Source organism: Carassius gibelio, chromosome B9 (genome assembly GCF_023724105.1).
Source record: "Carassius gibelio isolate Cgi1373 ecotype wild population from Czech Republic chromosome B9, carGib1.2-hapl.c, whole genome shotgun sequence".
NCBI classification, from domain to species: Eukaryota; Metazoa; Chordata; class Actinopteri; order Cypriniformes; family Cyprinidae; genus Carassius; species Carassius gibelio.
Window position 1 is genome coordinate 23,381,304 of NC_068404.1, and position 22,726 is coordinate 23,404,029.

At 36.5% G+C, this 22,726-nt stretch overlaps 1 protein-coding gene across 3 annotated transcripts in view; it reads left to right on the top strand.

The window, feature by feature from the left end:
* The first annotated feature begins 1,207 nt into the window (after nucleotides 1-1,207).
* LOC127965290 (striated muscle preferentially expressed protein kinase-like) overlaps nucleotides 1,208-22,726 on the top strand; it is a 73,757-nt gene continuing 52,238 nt past the window's right edge. Inside the window, exon 1 of one of the 3 annotated variants that reach the window (XM_052566045.1) lies at nucleotides 1,208-1,310. Coding sequence is in view for 2 of the 3 variants with exons in the window: in XM_052566040.1 (XP_052422000.1) it covers nucleotides 3,550-3,976 (427 nt within the window). In the remaining variant the exon portion in view is untranslated. Of the gene's footprint in view, nucleotides 1,311-2,803; nucleotides 3,977-22,726 lie in introns of those variants that run through there. The other 2 variants (XM_052566040.1, XM_052566041.1) reach the window with 2 other exon arrangements.

Below are 22,726 nucleotides of genomic sequence, written 5' to 3' on the forward strand. Positions count from 1 at the left end.
TTTACAACGCAATTTATGAGAGCGAAGACCGAATAGAACGAATCGATTCACCAGAATCAACGTCTGAGTCGACGAAGGGCCACGCGTACTATCAAACGAACGCAATCTGGAGCAAAATTCACTTTAGAAGAAGCCCAAGAATTTATTTAGGCCGAAATAAAAGAAAAGAAAAGAGAAAAGGCAGAAAATGTAATTGGCCTATTTCTTCATCCTCGAAAACATTCAACAAAACTTAACAAGGTAAGTTTGATATTGAAACTTTGTCTCGCCTTGCTAAGCTGTAACGTAACTCAAATAACGCCAAAATGAAAAGAGACATGTAAACATGTTTTGGAGAAACACTCTGACTTGCTAGCACAATATATTAGTTGTTGATTAACTTCAAATAGTTTTTATTGTTCTGATGTGAAGTTCAAAAATATTATCCAATTGTATAATGACCACTGATAAAACTAGATTATGTTTCTCTACACTGATCTGTTTTTTGTATTCCATTGAATTATGAAAGTATTACAGTTTTGGAACAAAACGAGGTTGAGAAAATTATTAAAGAATTGACATTTTTGGGTTAACTTTCCCTTTAAATGTGAACAAATTGTTTTGATTCTTCCAAGACTTTTAAAATGAGTGATTCGTTTTTAAAAATCATTTTATAGAGACTAAGTGTCTAGATGATGAGGTATTTTAGACCTGTAAATAACTTTAAATAGTTATATACGCTATAACTCATATTTTGAGTATCATATTTTCAGTGCATCTTCTGTTTTAATTGTAAAGTTTTAGTAGTTTTGTTGTGTGTTATTGTAATTTTTATAATTATTTTGGGTCAACTAAATTAAAATGTTGAAATAAAATAAAAATACAAATATTTTCTATATTATATTTGATTTTGGTTATATTTGATTTTATTTTATTTCCAGCAACATATTTATTAATAAAGGTTTTAGTTTAAGTTAACTATGATAACCATGATGCCTTGAATCCTGATACTGCTGTCCTTATTATAACATCACACATTTTAAGGAACTTTTGAGTTCTTCCACCAAAAATTAAGTTGACTTATATTTGATCATTGTAAGTTTTGTTTTGGGAATCAATATGACAAATTGCTGATTTATTTGCGCTGAATAGGAGAAACGTGATCTCCAGTGGGCAGCTTCTATCCTTGCTGACATCACTGAGGAAACACCCTAATTATGAGGGTATCTTTTCAAGCAGCAGGGGGCGATGTTTTACACGCACACCAGACGCTCCACTCATCACGGCATCACGGCGCTCTCCATCCAGCTTTAAGTGAGACTCGACCACACGTAAGTGTAACTCTTCTATTCATTGTTGTCCATTAACGTCATCGTTCTTGTCACCAGTGTCGCCATGCCTGCCATTCATCCACGCCTTTTCCAGTCATTTCAGCCCTAAAACAGTGTCCTGCTGAAACATCTGCTATCTCCCCTATTGTATTAGAATAGTAAAGTGTTGTATCTGCCTCCCTGTTCCCTCCCACTCACTCAGAGACCTGTGCACCATCCACACATTTGCTCTCAATTCAGCAGTCCAGAGCGCGATGCTGTTTCTATGACAACTGGGTCCTGCAGGACAAACTGCAGAGAGGATTTTCCTTTCAAAGGGGGTTCCAAAGAGAAGGCACATGCTTAGCATCAAATTCAGCCCTCTGAAATCTTCTACCTGTTTCTGATCTCATTTTAAAGTAGGGAAAATGAACATCAGGCATCTGTTGAACGTACTAGAGGGCTGGTGGTTTGTGAACACTCTGCTGGTGTTAAACGTATCACAGGTAAAACACTCACAAAGCTGTGAAAATCGTCATATATTGTGCATTTTATACAAATCTGTATAAATAGCCCTGATACATGCATTATATTGAATCATTGGATACAATATTATTTTGAATTATGAAATTGATGTTTACTGCACACATTTAATTAATTAGCAATAGAATAATGTATCATCCATGCTGATTTATCAGTCAGTGTTTTGACCTTTTTGAATTAATCTATCTATCTATCTATCTATCTATCTATCTATCTATCTATCTATCTATCTATCTATCTATCTATCTATCTATCTATCTATCTATCTCTTGTCAATAATCTACAGGTTGCATTGTCGATTAATAGTTTTCTATTTAGGGAGTTTAAAATAAATAATTATAAATAATTATTCTACATCTCTAGATGTACAATCCTTGAAGTAGTCAACCACTACAGTTAATGAATATTGTATATTTTCATAATGAAGAACCATAAAACAGCTTGCATGTATACGTTTTGTCCAGCAGATGGCAATCTATGTCGTATAGCAGCTGTTGTTTTTAGTCTTTTGTCTGGTTCTCATGGTCTTCTTTTGAATTTGCAAGCTATTGCATTGATTGTATTTGGTTCTTTAATCCTGATTACTATTTCCATCGGTGATTAGATAATCAGGTATTAACAGATTTTGTCCTGAGGGTTGTTTGAAAAATTATATTAATCCTTACAAGGCTTGAGTGCTGAATCATGTTATTTTCTGAGAGAATTGGAAAGAAATCCCACTGCCAAGATGAAACTGATGGTAGTGATGATGTCGATTCTTATCCAGCAGCTATCTTTGACACATGAATCAGAGCTTTATTCCGTACCCCTCCCTCATTAGGGCCCCTTGTCACACTCTCTGAAGCTTGTGATTGGCTGCGAGTGCCAGGGGAGAAGATGAGGGGCTGGGCCAAAGTATCTGGGCTGTCCAAAAAATTTGACTTATCAGGGTACAGCTGTTCCTTGATGACTTAGAGGGACTTGTCTATCACCTCCCCGGGGGTCTTGCGAGTGGAGGGAGGGGGCTATCATGAGTGAGACCGCTTAACTTGGAGGACAAGGGGACGAAAGTTTGGGCACCGCAGGCACAGAGTTGGAAACCCATTGGAAATCCTGCAGTTGAGTAATCGCCTAAAGGATCCAGCGGTCATTGTTTTCCCTTAGATGCCGAAGAACTGGGGGACCTGAATCTGAGCGTGAAAAGCTGAGGCCAAATCTTCCAAAAGGCAACAGGGGTAGCTGCTAATGCAATATGATCCTCAGGGACTCACTCTAAAAATACCATCCAGCCAGGAGTACAGGCGCAAGCTACATTCGCCTAATTGGAGAAAGATTAAACATTTTGTTTTTCAGCTTCTCTAATAGGACAGCTCAAGGATGTGAGAAACATATTCCAAAACATTTATGATGCAGAAAACCTGTGGGAAATTTCTTTCTTTTGACATTTCTACTTGCCTGAAGGCCTTTCAGAAGGTCTTCTGTTATTGCACGCAGAGTTTTCCACATTTCTAAGAAGTCATATTATAAGTAAGTATTGCATCTAACTGGTGTTGATAACCTGGAGTGTACTCTTGCATTTGAAGGTGTCTGCTTGAATGTTTGGAATATGTTTACCATATCAAAACTTTAAATTATGAAAAGCTATTTTATTTTGTGCATTAGAGATACTTGATGTAATTTGAAGCTTCAGTCAGTTTAATAACGTGTAGCAGTCAGTAAAGAAGCTCTCCACTGGATCATGAGGAAAGCTGAGGTTCAGATGACCCTGAAGAAGTGTGCCGATGAAGAAGCAGGAAGAATGGCTCCTCCAAGTCCCAGGATACCATCAAAACGGGCAAAAGTTAGTTCAGATCAGGTCGTACCAGACCCTGCTGCTTCTGTCTACCCAACCCCAACTCCTCCAGTGTTCATCCGGAAGATGAGGAACGCTGCGGTAGGTACCGGCTGTGATATCCGCCTGAAAGTGGCAGTGGCTGGAGACCCACAGCCTACCCTCTTCTGGTACCACAATGATGACCTGCTCAACATGGATAACCAGGAATACGGAGGCCTGTGGATCAGGGACTGCAAACCTAGTGATGCTGGCCTCTATACCTGCATCGCCACCAACCATCTCGGAGAGGCCAGAAGCAGTGCTGTCCTTGCCGTTTTGGATTTGGGTGAAGGTAACTATGAATGTAGCTATTTTAATGTAACACTAATGTTTCATTTTGAGAACTCGACTACCTACAGCCTTGTAGAAATGACTAGAACATAAGATCGCCAACAGAAGAACATTGTGCCCAATTATCAAGCTTATGTGGCTAATTATCGAGTTTATGCTTCAGAGAAAAAGGTGGAAGGCAGATGTTCTTGCGCACCAAAACATGACATGTGATAATTTGCTAAAGGAGTAACACATCCCTCTGATTTGTCTCACAAAATGGTGGCTAATCCAATTACAGAAAATAAAGTGAAGTAGCCACTCCTCCTTCTTCAGTCACTTTGTTTGATTTGGTTTCAATTGTGGCAGTTACCTCAAGGACCTGTTTGGTGGCTGAGGGTGGAATGATGGGGGCAGCTGATGGGCTGAGACAATCTGCTCAACCGTCCCAAAGTAGAGCTGTGAAATTACCGGCCCCCAAGTCAGGGTGCTTCGTCTTCTCCTCTGAAGGTTTTAAATAAGCATTTCGCTGCCTTTCTAACCTGGGAATGAAGAGGAGGTTTCATGTGCTCTTTGCAATTACCTTTGGGCAGAAATGATATTGTTTTCTTTTACAGTCCAGTTCTCCCAGAGAAACGATATGTCTTTACAAGGAATGTGCGAACAATAGTGCTGGGCAGTATCGCTAAAAAAAGTTAGGGCTGTAGTTTTCAGCCTTGCAACAATATTCATTATTTTGATGTTTAAGTTTTTGCTTTAAAATGGGAAGTTTAATTCATATCCAAGGGTTTTTTGCATATAAATAAAACACATCAGAGACAATATTGCAACATTGGTTGACAATGTTAAGACCCAATCTTGAATTTTCAGTAAATCACTTAACCCTAGAAAATATAAGTAAATTGTTAATCTTAATACTTCAGTTTTGTCAGAAAGGAATATGTTGTAAATGGTTTTAGTTGTTCAGAATAAAATTCATTGGTTTTGGATCAGTGCTCTGATGTGAGGTGATGGTTTGTCTCCTTGTCGTCCTTCACAGACACCGTGCTGGACTGGCCACATCAGATCACATCATTCTGACAGTGTTATGGTTGCCACTAACATTTATCCACTAACATTTATTGCCACAGTGCTCAGCAATGCAGGCACCTTATGACAATCATGGATTTGGGTTTCTCATTTGGACTCCACTAATGGAGGTGCTTTATTTAGCAAGGTCAAACCTTCTACTGTACTTGCAAGATTCACTTTAAATGCAAAATTGTTGCATGTTGTTTATTGAATTTGATGTTAATGGTTGAAATCTTCTTTTGGGTTTTAGATTTTTTTAAGGGTTTGTTGCATCTTACTGGACCCAGATAAAAAATGTTTGTAGTGCCAGGACTTTCAACCTAGGATCTCTGGACCTCTGGAGGTCCCCGAGTTTACTCCAGGAGGATCTTTGGAGAAGATATTTTGTATAAGGCATACAAAACTTTAATTTCTGTTGTTTTTACTTTTTTTTATAAATGGCTTGAATCTGGGCGTGTAAAGGTTGTGAACTTTTCTAAGGCAGTTGTTGTTCTCAATAGGTTGCAATATAACAAAAGATAACCATATAATTGTGCATAGTTTTGATAGCAAAATAAATAGATTATATCATACTAATTTATTTGGATGACTATTGATGGTTCCTAGTAATATTAAGATATTTCATTTTGTTTTTTTGTGCGTTTTTCTTAACTTTTTTTTTTTGTCAAACCATTTTTATTCTCAGTAATAAATGGGTCCAAAAGTAAAACCAGTTAAGACCCACTGATCTAGAGTATGTGTCTATGACGTCTGTAGTCATGATGCATGTGTCAATCCTCTGGACAACTTGTGGCGTTTACACCTGTCTTGTCACTCAACTAAATGCCAGATGTCTTTCTCTTTTGCTTTTCTTTAGCAATGTCTTTTTTTCTTCTTCTTTTTGCCTCTTTCTACCCATTGTTATCCTCCCTTTTCTTTCTTTTCGATCTTTCTGGAGTCTGTATTGCTTTGTTTTACTTCTTTGTCATTCTGGCCATTCTCAATCTATAAATTGCTACTTTTTCTCTCTGTTCTTATTTCTGCATTTCTTACGCTTTCCCCCACCACTTCTCTGTCTTTCAATGTCTCTCCTGTCTTTTTGGCCTGAAGGACCCTCTCTACCCCGTGGTTATTTCTGACAGTGGAATGTGCCAGGCTTCAGATTTTTGTGATGTTAATAGGCCACTCATTCTCCGGTTACACAGGAAGACATCACAGCTATATATAGGCCTTCAGCTCAGGAGTTTTGCCTAGACCTTATTCAATTAGAGTCAGTCTGAATGAGAGGGAGAGTATGTTTTTGCCTGCTTTACAATTGTAAAATACTGTCATTACATGAATGGTAAAAATAGCCTGCTTTGAAATAGTCAGTGCTGTCTGAGAATCATTACTGATTTAGATTGTGATGCAAGACACCAGGCTGCCTTTGGCTGGTGACCATCATGTTTAAACTTAGCAAACAAGTATTTCACAGTGGGTTTGCACTAATAAGGACTAAGATTTATGGTACATTTACTTGTTGTACTTTAACCATTATTAAACCTGTAGTGTAGCTTTAAACATATCCATTCATTAATATAACCTCTGAATTTCAGTTAGAGATTTAGTTGTATGTCTTTGATCTCGATAACTGTTGCAACAGTTTTTTTTTTTTACTACATACTAGTATTTCTTGAAAAGGCTTTTTCTAATGTCACTTAAAAAAAAAAGAAAGTAACCTTACTGCCATTTATGGTGAATCAATCATGGCAGACAATCAAATGTAATCACAGGTTGAAGGTTAAATGACTGATTTGTTAAGCCATGTTCAAATTTAAGTGGTGCAACACAGCTTGAATTAAAATAAAACCTGTATATACAAACCCCTTTGCGGTGTAAATCGTTATTGGTGCAACCCATCCTTAGCCTTTAAATCTGTAAACATGCAACGGCAATGTATATTTCTGGTCTGCTTCAGCTGACACTCAAATTGAGAGTACTTATATTCATCCTCAGTGAATAGTTATCTCACAAAGTGCCTGCTGTCTCTGTCCCTTCAGGGAACATTTCACCTGTAATTGCTCTGTGCATTATGGAGTTGGGTGGACGTTTGAAACTGCTGGGGTGGAAAAACCAGCATGTACATGGTGTACAGAGAGGAAAGTGCATCTAGATGTAGAGAGAAACATCAAAATGTACAGCTTTATCATCTTGTTGAATAGAGTTGCTTACATATTCTTTAATGTTGGTTTTTATTTGAAATGTTTAGCTTTCTTTCAAGTGCTTCTCAAGGTCATTAGCTTACAAATGACAGTTCAAATTATTATATGTTAATGAATTTATATGACACGGATTGCTCTTTTTGCTGTTAAAATAGTGGCTTTCTCAATGCAAAGCAAAGAAAGTCTCAAAACGTTTGCGTTTGCATTTTGGGGAAGCAGTAAGGTGTGGGATTTGGCTTCAGCCCACGCACTTAGCAATAATTGCATTGAAAGGAGAGCATTCTGTTGGCTATGCACAACTTTCCATTGGTCCCAGAGGTCAAAATGTCCACACAAATGCTCAGTGAAGTGTGTAATGAAAGGTCTCAAACATCATTTATATTTGAATCCAAATGGAAATTATAATCCCCACTAAATTGCATGGATTTCAAAGGATTTCTCTTGTTTTGCTAATGGACCCTCGCAGAGTGACAAAGTTATTAATTTGTCATCAGCACATATGACTCATGGAAAATTATTAGAGCGGTTGAATATTATTTTGTTCTTTTATGGTAGGTGAAAGGCAATTTCACCATTTGCAAAGAGGATGATAGAGGGGAAGTAATAACGGTCCTCAATAGTTGATTTTATATAAAAGGGCATCTATGCACAATCACACTCAAAATCATGCATGCGCACACACATGCTGAGGTACATGTTGTCGCCCTCTCTAACAAAGCACACAGCTGTGCCTCCCTCAGTCATTCATTTTCTGCCTATTACCAGCTTTTCTTTGTCCAGCTGAGAGGTTGTGTTGTTGCATTGCTTGTAGGTGGATATGAATCAATACTGGATGCAAAAAGACTAATTCAGTGCATTGGAATAGACTTGAGTTAATATGCATTTATTCTGTTTTGTGTAGTGATTCTGACGAGTTGAAGCATCCCTCAGGCTCCACTGAAACATTATTGCTTTTCCAATCTGCTATTGGCGACATTCTGCATCACTAGAAAGCCCATTTCCTCTGCACTTTGAGACAGTTTTCCTTTCTTTTTAACTGCGTTTGCCTCAACACTTAATGATGATCCACTGATTTTAATTTTCTTAAAAGCATCTTGTTTATTTTGTGCTTAGGTTCTCATTGGCCTTCGGTGAGTGGGTGGTTTTAGCAAACCTCTGGTGTTGCACTTTTATGTGTCACCGCTAAAGCATTTTGTTACTCTAATCTCGACATAAAGTTGTATACAGTTTAAATTCTGCCATTATTTTATCTTTTTATTATTTTAAACACCATCAGGACACTGTGAGCTGTATATATATATATATATATATATATATATATATATATATATATATATATATATATATATATATATATATAGATAAAATCTTAATTTTGTTCTATTAAGAAAAAGAATTAAAGATGAGGATGGGTGAATAGCAATTATTTTCACTTTTGAGTGGAACTATCTGTAATTTATACTATTATTATAATTTTTCCAAAATTAAATTGTCTTTTTTATATCGTTTCAACAATAGCTCTATAAAATTTAGATTCATTAATAGATAAAATATAATTTACAACTTGGAAGAACTTTATATTAATTATAATAAATTCAAGTAAAATAGATTGGAAAATGTAATTATATTGTATTAAATTGTATTTGGCTGAACTATATTAAAGGTATTTAAATAATTAATAAAATTAAATTAATATTAAAATATAATTACACTTTATAAATCTATTAATCAAAAACGTTATTTAGGTAATTATTATATTATATTATATTATATTATATTATATTATATTATATTATATTATATTATATTATATTATATTATATTATATTAAATTGTTTGCTAAAACCAGTTTTGACATTCTGTGTACTTGTTCCAACAACAGCTTCATAAAATATGCCATAATTTAGTGGACATATAAGTGTTTTGTTGTGGCACTTATATATAAGTGGCTGGAGTTTCATTGACCTTTCTTGCCCTGAAACCTCAAAATGATGCCACTGTATCTCTGAGCTTTTGTTCTTGATCTAATTAAAGCCATAATGATGGTCTATGTAATCTCATTCCATCCTGGTTTATGGCAGAGAGGTGGCATGACCTCAGAGCTTTGTTAATGATGTGATAAAACAAAACATGCTCATGTAGTTATGTGTATTGATTTTAAAATAAATTTGAGTCCTTACATTGCAAAATTGCCTTACCTAATCTTTTGGTACAGCTTTGAGGCAGTAGTTTTGCTAGGGTGTTAAGGATATAAGATGGCTTGAAAGGGCTTCAGGGTTCCAGAGAGAGAAATAAGCACCCCACATTTGCTCAAGACCTCTTCATCTTGCTTGCATTTTTAAGACCTGCGGTATTTCAGTCTACACCTTTTCACACTGGCATCTTTTCCAAGGTTTATGATGTAAGCAAAATTTGAGGATCATGAAGGGTGACCACACGTTTGGTTTGGTTTGGATTGAGTCGTCTGTGTTTCTTTCTCCCTCTCTGAAGCAAATCGAAATATATAATACATTGCCATCCTGTGCTCTTGTTCTCTGGGTTGAATGATGAATATTGATGCAATGGTGGTGTGCTGAACATGACTTGAGGTTAGACGATTCACTGATGGAAGAAATAAGTTTAAAGGCACTGTAAGTAATATTTTTCTGGAATAGAATGGAGAAAATATGGCACCAGATGTAACTGCAATAGAGATATCACACCTGTCTTTATGACAGCACTTGGCTCTGTAAATTGCAAAAAAAAAAAAAAAAAAAAGATTTTAGGCTTTAGTATTGTTTAGTCAGTGAGAAGTTTTGAGCCATAATTTTTTTTATTGCGAACTTCACAAAAGTCTTTGTGATGAAACAATACACTAGATGATCTGAGTACATTGCAGACCAGCATGCGTCCTTAGAAACACGTCACTGCTAAATAAGGCTTCACCTGTCACTCAGAGATCTCTATATAGGAACATGAAATTCCTGAATAGGTCCATGCTGTTTGCTTTAGACTGAAGTGCAACCATCAAGCCTCTTTTGCAATATGAACTGTATGTTATGTAGGAGAGGCTGTTTGATTGCCTGACTGACCCACTCATTTTTTCTATGATTGCCTGTAGCCTTATGACACTGCTATTTTTTTCTCAAAACAATTTTTTTTACCAGTACTTTGCATTTTACATTTAGTGTTCCACTTCAGATTTATAGATATAAACTAAAGCGTTAAGCAACAAGTGACCATGCATTATGTGATTTTTGGTAACGCTTCAGTATAGGGACCAATTCTCACTATTCACTTTTTGCTTATTGGCATGCCTATTATTAACATACTGGCTGTTTATTACTTATAAAGCACATATTCTGCATGACAATAATCCTTTCCAGTACCTAAACTTAACAACTACCTTTATAACTATTAATAAGCAGCAAATTAGGAGTTTATAGAGGCAAAAGTTGTAGTTAATGGTTTCAATGCTTTTAATTTTAATTGGCAAAAACCGCAAAATGTATGTTTCCACTTTATTTTCAATGTGAGAGTGGACGTGGCCATTTGTAACTTGAATATGTGAGATTTCTGGTGCTATTTGTTTAGTATTTTAGCTGCAAAATAAGGTGGATAAGACATCAAGAAGTTCATTGGCCTGTTGGCTGCTTCTGATTTTCAAATTACATAGCAACTTGTGTAGATGTATTAGTGTAGTATAGAATATGTGCATTTATCTGCCTTTTAAATCCAAACAACTTGTCCTGTAAGAATTAAGAGTTGGAACTTTGTGTTTTCTTGAAGAGCATTTTAGAATGGAAAGATTGTTGGTTTTCCGTTCCATTTGTATTCCCACTAGTCAGATTCCACACATGGCACTCCCTCTGTTTCCAATTAAATGTTCCTAATTAGCATAGCTTTAAAACAGAAATGGATTCACACAGAGTACTTTCCCATGATGCTACACTCATGAGACTGGGGCAAACGCAACATTTGCCCCAGACCCACTGATTAACTGAGGAGCCATGAAGCTTACGCTAATTGAATAAACAAATCTGAGCTGAATATATTCTGGTCCTTTGAGTAGTTTAGTATGTTTTTTATTAAATCCCTTTCACACATAGTGGTATGTATGTAATGTTATCAGATTGCTCCAACTTTAATTCTGGTTGGATGACCTGCATTTGCAACTAAGTGTTGAGTTTTTGCTTTATGAATTAAGGAAAGTAATAATAATTCGAGTAAACACACCCCTGTGACACATTTTATATTAACACTGTTAATTTTGTGCCTGTAAATACATAAAGATGGCAAAACTGAGATTCTATTTAGCTGTAATGTATGTTGCTACAGAAGGACTTTTTTTTTTATTCCACGTTTTTTTAAAGGCTGATCCGGGGAGTCTCATTTGAAAGCTACAGTCTTATTTACTGTATCTATTTCTGCTGTGGCTGTGAACTACATGTTGATTGAATAGATAGTGAGACACAAGGTCCATCCACCTCATCTTTTATTCATGGCAACTTTAGCCTGCAGCAAAGATTGATGAAGCTTGAGGATGTGCACTGTTTAAGGCATGTATGAATGTTGGGGAAATGCCATCATGTAAACATATCAGACAGGTATCAGTCTGTTTCCAATATCTGGTATGATGCATCAATTTGTCATCACTGCGGTAGCTTCAGTCCTACAGACTGGCTGCCATTATCTCGGTTTGATCATGCCTGTGGTGTAATGGCCACAGAAAGACAGGGACTTCCCCTATCGAGCTGCAGTTGTTGCTGTCCTTCAGCGTGTGGATAAACACCCATGCTGTGTGTGTGTGTGTGTGTGTGTGGGTACGTATGAGTGAGACTGACACGGAGCAAGTCTCACGTGTAGACTGCCAGTGAAGTCATGTGCTTGAGATAATTCCTAATTTAAGCCAGTTATGATCAAAGGCTGCAAACACCCACCTCACCGCTAGTCATAATAACCCTGCCAGTCTAAGATAGACCACACAATACCGCTCTGCTCCAGAGGTGACTCAATACTTGAGGGATCAGACTCTTCTGTTTTTGACACAGGGGAGACTGGGTTCTTTAATATTTTCTTTGATTTATATGTATTTATCCTATATTTTCCTCACAGACTGCTGTGGGTCTACATGTCATCTTTTGGTTTAAGAACCATATATATGTGCCAATAGTAAAAATACAGTAATCAAAATACAGATTTTTAATAGAAGACAAATATTTTTTTATTAACTTTTTCAAATAAGAGCCGAAAACGATATATATATATATCGTTAAAACACTAAAATCAACATGCATTTGTAATACTGATATAAGAAGGAAACAAGACAATTGACAATATATATATTATTAAAATGTGCAAATGAGCTAAATATATATACGTATATAAATATAATTTTATAAATATTCAATATATATATTCTCTTGTTTTTGCCTCTAAGATAATTTTATTTTATAATATATATATATATATATATATATATATATATATATATATATATATATATATATATATATATATATATATATATATATAAAATTTAACAGTTACAAATAAAATATGGTCTAATTCGTTTTAAGGTACAAAAATGTAATGCATAGTGTTCACTGTATAAATAAGTATAGATTATTCTTTGTTGAAATTAACACTGAAACAGACAGACATCAGCAGGTTTTTATAGGCTGCTGTCCCTTTAAGACTGATTGCATGGATCCAATATAACAATACACATATGATTTCTTGGGCCACTGTTTACATTACTTACTGAGACAGGTATTTTGAGATAATTTTGTATGCATGTGTCCATTCAAGTGCAAGGAGATGCAAAAGAGGAATCAATTATGTGATTGCATGCTGTATGTATGGGTACCAATTTGTTATTTTTCTCCTCTTGAGCTTGAATACTAGCCTGACTTGAAGACACAATAGCCCTGGGCTAGCGATTTTGTTGTGATTGAAGTTGGAGTTGTGATTGAAGAAATTTGCACATTACAATTGTCCCAGTCTTTTTATATGATATTGTAGTGGAAAGCACGTTCCAGGGCCCAGTTTATGGTGGGGCCCCTCTCTGACCACAATAGTGGACAAATGTTTGCTGAATTTTAATTGGATCTTGGTGGATTAACATAAGCAAACTGTCCAATGCCATCAGATAAAGATGCCATGACAACAGCCAGACACCTCTTAGAGGGCAAGAAAAAGACCTTTGGTATAATGCAGTTTCTGCCCTTCACCCACCAACTGACAGATTCTTCATATTTTGGCCTGTGATCGCCATAAAAATTCCTTAGGACCTCGATGGACCTCTCATACTTATTCAGAGAAATAAGTTTTCTCAGTGTCAGCGATGTGTAGTGCAACATGTAACACAAACAAGTTGTTAATGGACTAATTAATGCATACATGACAGTTAAATCTTTTTCCATTATGTTTGGCCTTAGAGGGGTCATGTGATGCGATTAAATTTTTTCCTTTCTCTTTGGAGTGTTACAAGCTTTTGGTACATAAAGAAGATCTGTAAAGTTGCAAAAACCAAAGTCTCAAATCCAAAGAGATATTCTTTATAAAAGTTAAGAGTCAACCAATTCCGCCTAAAATGTCTCACTTTAACCCACCCCCACATCTCTACGTCACTGTGTAGTATGCAAAGAAAGAAGGCATGACTTTTATTCTCGCTGTTGCCGCCGCCACCATGTTGTGGAAATGCTGTGTTTTGTTCTAAGAGGGAAGCTGCTTTGGTTGGCCTTCCAAAAGAGGACACAACTAGAAATCATGTCCCGGAACATTTCAACCCAAATATTCAGATGTGTGCAGCAAATTTTACGGTGGACGAGGGCTGTTTCCTGGGGGAGTAGCCTACAATGCCGGTGTCTGTTTCTATAAAGTGAGGCAGTTCCAAAGTTTGCAAGGACAGTCTGGTGCTTCTGACTCACAGACTGTACGTAAGTACGTTTTCATATGTAAAGGATTTGCCACTGACGATACAAACGTGAGTTTTGAGCTGTGTAGAGTAACTATTGTTGTTTGTCATTTCTCTGAATGTAAATTTAAACATGATTTTATGTTTACGCAAAAAGACAGTATAAGTCATTAGAATCAGTAATTATGCCCTCACTGGATGCCACAGATGCCTCGTTTGTAATGGGTTGTATTGATTTTGTCTCGTCGCTCTGGCTTGCATTCTTCTCCTCATTGGAAAGATATAAAGGTACCTTCCCAAAAGACACTCCTTGTTCTGAGTTTCCGGCCTGCGTGGTAAGAGATAGAAACAGATGCAGCATGTCCGAGTCTCCATCCTAGCGAGACAAAGCGGATTCTGAGTCTCTAGCCAGAAAGGCTGAAGACACAGACATCTGCAACAAGGTTAAGCTCCGGAGAGCAACTTGCTTTGCGTGTTCCAGGCAAGAACCTTCTGCACCCACTGCAGGGCAACATCTGCGTGTTTTAGGGTTTTATGACCCTTTGGTGCTCCAGGAGATCAGCATCCTACAATGCTTCATGTTTAGGGCTGTTTAAACATATTCCTGCTCCTTTCCCCACTGAACTGTTACCAGCACAGCCAGTGGAAGAAGTCACTGCCACCAGACCGCTCACTCAACCGCAGAGAACATAATTATCACTTGTCCAAACCTCTTCCAGAGACCTTTGCATTGTTTTCTATTTTCAGTATATGATTTTTTTCTAATTTACATTAGATGTTATATATATAAAACAAGGTTATTGACCTTATTTGTTTCAGAGTAGCAACATTCCAGATAATGTAGCTCTGATTTAGCAACACCCAACATAATCATAATTTTATGCTTCTTATGCACTATATTCCTTTTTCCATTTATGGTATTCATTTAGCAGTTGTTGATTACTCTTGTTTATCTTTTGTCAATAAAGTCTATTTTATGACACTTGTGTCTTCCTTGTGTTGATGATATAGAAAGAGGTTCTACAAGTTAGAGATCCCACCAATCTTTCTTATGTGATGTACTCATCACCACACCTTAAGTGTGACACGTGATCCAAACATCACAATATTATTGGTGATGTGAATACCCAACTACACTATTTCACCTCCTTAGCTTGGCGGAAGCAAATTCACTGAAGTATTTTCACATCACTTTCGACATCGTTATGAACCTACAATGTCCCGTTGGCTGTTTGCTGGCATCTGACCAGTGATCTTTTTGTTTCTGTTGTGATTGTGTAGCATTTGCCACCAGATAAACACCGTTGAGAATTTCTGTTGTACTTCTCTATTTGTTAAAGCACTCTGTAAAGCTAACAGGACTCCTAAAGGAGCAAAAAGCTATTATCAGCAGCCACAGACAATTCCCATAATGCTCTTAAGAGCCTGACTCGGCGTGTTGAGTGCATCTGCAGTGTGACTGCATTGTTGTTCAATGGCTTTTTGTTGCTGGCTTAGTGCGTCATACTCTGCAGGGTGTTTTGTATTTACCTCATTCCAAATCGGCTAGCATTTTATAGCTTTACTCTGATTAGAAAAGGTTACAAAACTTCTGTGACAACTGGCGCTTCATGCTTTTTTTTTTTTTTTTTGCTTGTAGTTCAACAAAATCCAATCATTCCAGGTAAATTGAATGGCAGGTAAAAAAACAGTTGCTAGTTTTGGCACAAATGTTAGAAAGATGATTTAGTTTGTAGGCTTTTTTAACCTAACCTTCTTAATGCTGATTGGATCTCAAGACGATAGGGCCTATATTAACACAATCACATAGACACACAAAACTGATTTCTCTTAAATACTCCTACCTTTCTCCAATCTCATACTGACCTACTTGCGGTTAATAACAGGACAAATATAATCTTATTGTTTTTGTGGAGAAAATCTAAACCCTTCAGAATGTGCTAGTCAGTTCCCAGGTGTTATATAGAAGTATTCGCCAGCTGGTCAGTCAGCTAGTTTGATATTTTAGGTAATTAACCAACACTGTTATATTCCACAGTCTTTAAGAACTGATATCTCCATTTACATTTACATTTAGAAGCCACCTTTGTCCAAAGCAACTTTCAAATGAGAAAAAAATAGAACAATATTAGCAGTGTTAAAATTCAAATTGTTAGCACTGATTTTGCCATCATTTATACTGTATCCTATCAATAAGTGGCAGAAAGGTCAGGTACATTGGACCATCTCTGGTTAGAGCTAATGTGTCTTGAGCTAAAACAAATGTCTCCTTTAATGGACAGAAAGAGAGTAATGTCTGTGTGCTCGGGCAGACAGAGATGAAACGCGGTCTAAAATGTGCCTGTGTAATTTTATTAGCCCTTTTCCAGTATGTGACTCTACGTCAGAGACAGGACTGCTCTTATTGGATGATCGATGGCCAGGATGGATCTGCTAGTGCAAAGGAGTTTTAAACGAATATTCCAGGTTCAATAACCACAGAAAAATAATTCCCCCAGCCTAAAAAAGAAAAAGAAAAAAGCCTAAATTTAGTTTGCAGTAAGACATTTACAGTGAAATTACAGAGATACTAGGCAGTAGACATCAAAATTTCTGAAGTATACATGTCTAGTGTGATAAAATGTCATGTAAAACATGACTTCAGTGTCATGCGTGTGCATTGTTTATGTGCAGGAACTAGGTGATGAATATCCTGCAGTTTTTCTATACCCTTATTTGATCAAGGAATACAGTATAAACAAGTGAAATATTTCTGCAATTTAAAATAACCATTTTCCTTCTTAATGCATTTTAAAAATATAGTTTACTCCAGTGATGATAAAGCTGAATGCTAGAAGAACAGCATGATTAATATCCTAGAGGTGCTGGAGAGAAAAATATGATTTGCACAGGTATAACTCCAACTGCAGAGAAAGAGAGCTTGAATTTGTGGGGGTAAGAAAAACGGAAAAGATGAGGAAGAAGAGACATATGAGCAGCCGAGGAGCGAGTGAAGTGGGCTTTGAGTCAGACAGGAGAGAGAGGAGAGGAAGGCAGAAAATGGAGGCTAAGTGTTTTCGAGGGCGTCAGCTGGAGGTGTCAGTCTCACATCATGGCTGCTTCACAAGTGCTTTTACAGTGAATATTGAAGATCAAAATCAAGCTGGAAAACACTGATGATAGTTTGTTGTACAAATGTACATAAATGTATATTAATAAATCAGTAATTGTGATCACTGTAATAATGGCATTCTATAATTGTCTGTCTTAAACATGATGACCAGCACAAAGCATGTTACTTTGTGGACAATGAACAATGCACTAAAATACCAGAGTGTTCCGACACAAGGCTTTTAAAGTCAACAAAATATATTGAGAATTTTTTCTAGTTGCACTAGTTGTTTACATGCTGTTGATTTCTTTTTGACCTCTTGGATGCCCGTGCTGTGTTCTTCTATGGCTCAAGTACATAGGAATATCACATATCAGTCTGTACTTGTGTCCAGGGTCCAAAATTAACCCACTCTGAGCACCAAATGTGAGTAAAAATTAGATATGGACAGTAAATAGATCAGAGGTATTTGCCGGTTGGCTGGGTAACTTTATTAAAAATTGCAGCATTTGATGGTTTAAGATGTTCTTAAATTGTGAGAACATCTGTCCCTAGCTGATATAAGTGACATAATAAAATCATGTGCTGATGAAAACATCTGGCGCAACGGTTGGGTCTTCTAATAACTTCGCCTCAGTGGAAATGTAATTATCTGGATGCAGGTTATTTTTCTTTCCTCCTGAACCCCATGTGGTGACACAAGAATATTACTTGCACTAAATCACCAAAATCGAAATAGGAGGAACAAAATCATGGTCTGTTGGAGCAGGTGCAGAAGAAAACAGCTACAGTCTGTTGGCATATTAACATGTATTATTTGTTTATAAAAAGTGTGAAGATTAGTTTCATGGCCAGTATTTTTTCAGTTAACCACCATTGGCAGCTGTGTCAAATAGTTCATTTTCTGCTGTGCTGGTTGAGACTACTTTAAAGCAACTGCCCAAGCATCATCAAAGATGACTATGGACTCGGGGTGCTTGTTGTGAAGGAATACCATCCACAATCATCCCACCATTTCCTCTGCACTCAGCCCATTAACCTCCCAGCTTCAGTTACTGTAAGGGATGATTAAGCCAGATTTGCTTCGATCATATTTTTTGCAGTGTCTGCGAGGGACCAGCAGGCTGAGGGTGAACCATCTGCTCTGGTTTGCTGCCATTCTGCAGTGGAGAACAGGATTTTTGTCTTCATAGTGCTTTATTACGTTGTCTGTTTTTAATTTTTTTTATTTGACAGTGTAAGCATCGATGCCATCATGTGATTTCCTTTCTTCCCAAATCTCACATTATTTACAAAATGGTAGAACTGCATTATCACATTGATAACATGCAGTTCAGACTTTGAAATGTGAGTGGAATCTGGGATGTCAGTAACGGAAATTATTTGAGGTTGTCGTAGGGGTGTCACGATTTCGATTTTAAATCGAAATCAATCGAAATTAAGTCACAGTCTCAAACTTCGAATAAAAAAATGGAATCGTCGATGCTGCCACGCCCCCATGTTGTGTCTGGTTACTTGCCAAGCTGAAAAAAACACATGTGTTGAAGTGCTGCGAGTCAACCTCCTCTAACAGCCACTCAAAAGATAGCATGGCAACTGCAGATGCAGGAGACCCATCGACAGAACTCGAATCCCCTCCTCTTTCACTGAAGTCGCTGGTGTGGAAGTATTTTGGATTTCCAGTGAGTTATGTTGACAACGTTCGCGTTGTCGACAAAAAAACAACAGTTTGCAAGCTGTGCTATGTGCGTGTACCATATTCTCTCACTGGCAGCACGACTAACATGGCAGGGCATCTCCGCAGGCACCACAAAAACATAGATTTATCTGTTAAACCAACAACTACACAAACTACTCTTCCGTCTTCATTTGGAATTAAACTTCCAAGCAACTCAACTCGTGCAAATGCAATTACGCGTGCGGTAGGAGTATTCATAGCCGCGGACATGCAACCTTATTCGGTGGTGGAAAACTCCGGTTTTAGGCATTTAATTAGCGTGCTAGAGCCACGCTACGAAATCCCAAGTAGAACGCATCTCACAGCTACGGTGATTCCCTCCATGTACAATAATGTAAGAGATAAAGTAATTGAAGGTCTGAGCTGCGCACATTTAGTTGCTTTGACTACAGATTGCTGTACATCCAGAGCAACACAGAGCTTCATGACTGTCTCAATGTAAAAATCGAGAATCGAATCGAACCGTGACCTTAGAATCGAAAATGCAATCGAATCAAGGATTTGGAGAATCGTGACACCCCTAGGTTGTCGCCTTAGAAATCACTTTGTTGTTTTTCTTTTTGAGTTAGCAAAACAGATGAAACTGCTTACAGGACTTTTAAATATTTTATTTTAGTTTGACCTTAATAAGGCCAACTTAGGCATAGTATTACGGTAAAGCTTGAAGCATATTAAAGTACCATCTAAAAACCAAGGTTGTGCATGATTGATTTAAAACATTTGAGAATGCCTTTTAAATTTCAGTGTTATTTATTTATTTAAAAACTGAATTGATATTCAGAATTCAGAATTTTGCATAACCTCGTTAAATGCTATTGTATGCACTGCTTAAAATACTATCTACTTACTTGGGATCAGGAAGATATCTTTTTAAACAGATTAAAACTTTTATTCAGTAAGATGTTTTAATTTGACCAAAAGTGACAATTTTTATAAATAAATAAGTAGAGGTTATTATTGCTATTTTAGTAATTGCTGTCCCTTCGGAATTTCAATTCATCAAACAATCCTGATAAAAATGTATCTCAGTTTCCACAGAAATATTGTAAGTAGCACAACTTTTTCAACAATGATAATCATGCTACATTTTAGCAAGAGATTTCTGAAGGAGCATCTTTTTTTTCTCAGGAGTAAATTTCATTTTAAAATATAATTAAATAGACAAGTCATTTCAAATCATAATACTATTTTACATTAGTGGTTTACTGTCTTTTTTGTTTAAATGTAGTCTTGTCATAAAAGACTTCGGAGGACAATATACATCTAATACCTAAGTATTGCCACATGCTTTCTTTGTGAGGCATCAAAGCACAGAATTTTTCCTTTCTTTAATGTTGTAAGAAACAAACCAGTTCTTGACTTGTCTCTTGACTGGTTTCCTCTAAAGCCTTTTTTAATGTTCTCCCAGCCCAGTAACATTTGGACTCTTCCTGCTGCCTGGCATGTTGCAAATGAATGTGTTCAAAGAGACAGAAGGCGGTTTATCTGCAGATCGTGTGTGTATGGAATGAATAAACTACTGCTGTCGCCTGTCTGAAGCACCATTGAAGACACTGATGGTGTCTGGCCACATCTTGCATTGGACAAGCCGGGGTGAGGACTAGGCTAAAAGAGCAAGTTTGTCTTCATTTACTCACCCTCAAGTCATTCCAAATCTGCTATTATTTTCATTCTTCTCTAAAACCCAAAAGAAGACGTTAGGAAGAATGTCAGACCCTCTGTTTTATCCATTCATACTAATTCAAACTGAACGAACACAGGTGCTTCTTAACAATTAATTTTGTTTTATAGAACAAAGATGAGGAAATAATGACTTTTTTTATTTTACATTCAGCCTGAACTTCCTTTGCATAAGACCCATTACAAGCATATACATAAATGTGCTGCAGAAGTGCCCATGCCCTGTGATTTATGTGACTTGTTCTTGTTAAATGGAGTCGTTTTGGTTATTACACAGTGCTTGTAGGGCTTCTGGAATTGCTGCACATTTCATTAGATGGTTCCCCAGGGAGAGGGGAATAGGAGGCCCTGCTGATCTAAGCATGGAGAGTTTGCAGTGGATGTGCAGTGGGAACTTGGGCCTTTACTGGAGGGACTGACTCCTGGAGGACGACTCAATGCTTGCTTTAATCACTTTCACATAACTCTCACATTGACTCTGTATAGTGTGCCTTTCACATTAAGATAGGAAGCCATTATTTCACTGCCCGATGGGCATTTGCAGCTATGAGTGAAGAGTTTGCATGTCTGTTACTCAGAGTGGCTAAAATGAGTCATCATGGAAAACAAATTGCAATGAGATGTAACAAAGCATTGATTTCAAGTTAATTATTTGAGGCTTTGTCTTCTGACTTTTACTGTGAGGTACAAGGTTTGATCAAAAATGCAGTTAAAAAGTAATATTGTTATAAAATGTCAAAAATAACTTTTCTTTTTAAAATGTATTTTAAAATGTAATTCATGTGATGGCAAAGCTGAATTTTCAGCAGCCATTACACACATCTTTCAGTTTCACATATGTTGATTTGGTGCTCAGGAAACCCTTTTTTTGTTATGAAATCTATTTTATGAAAGCTGTCATTTAAAAAAATAAATTCTTGATGGATAGTATGGAAGCCCATTTTCATCACAGAATAAAATATTTAAAAAAATTGGAATCAATTTTAATCTCATTCTGATAAATTCTTAATTCTGACGACTTCCTTGCAATTTGGGACATAAACTTGCCATTCTGAGGAAAAAAAAGTTGTACATTGCGAGATGTAAATGCAGAATTCAGATTTTAATTCTCTTTTTTTTTATTGTTTATGGCAACATTTTGTCTCGCAATTGTGAGTTAATGACGTGCAATTCTGAATTTTTTTCTCAGAATTTCAAGAAAAAGTCCAAATTGTGAAAGATTCAGAATTGCAAGAAAAGTCACAATTAGATTATTTATTTATTTATTTATTTATTATTCCATGTTGGAAACATTAAATAGAAAGTTGAAAAGAATATTCATTTGAAATATAATTTTTTTGTAACGTAGTACTTACTTTGACTTTTAGTTTAATGCATCTTTGCTGAATAAAAGTATTTGGGTAAAACTTTAATTCATGGACCAATTCTCACTATTAACTTGTTGCTTATTATCATGCATATTACAAGAATAGTGGCTGTGTCTTAATACTTATAAGGCAGATATTTTACATGACCATATTCAACATCCCTCATCCTACCCAATACCTAAACATAACAACTACCTCACTAACTATTCATAAGCAGTAATTAAAGGAGTTTTTTGAGGCAGAACCAATAGTTAATAGTGGAAATTGGACCTTAAAATAAAGTGTGACCAGTATTTCTTGAAAGGGTCATATGACGTTGCTAAAAAGAACATTATTTTGTGTATTTGGTGTAATGCAATGTCACCAATGTTTCACAACAAACACAGCATCTCAACAACATGGCGATAGCGGAAACAATACTACACAGATAATCAAAGTTACACCTTCGTTCTTTGCATGAACATTTGGGCGGTGTTAGTTATGCAAATCTTCCCACACAGTGACGTAGACATGTGGGGGAGTGTTTAAATGAGGCGTTTTAGGAAGGAGTGGACAAGACTTCACTTTTAAATATAATATCTCTTTGGGTTTAAGACTTTGCAACTTTAGGGATCTTACCTATTCACGAACAGCTCAGCGCTTAGTGTAACTTTCTATTGCATTTATATTAAAAAAAGAAAAGAAAACTAAATCAACCATGTTTATTGTTTTTAGTCTTGGAAATGTGTGCAAGCAATTTAATCCAAC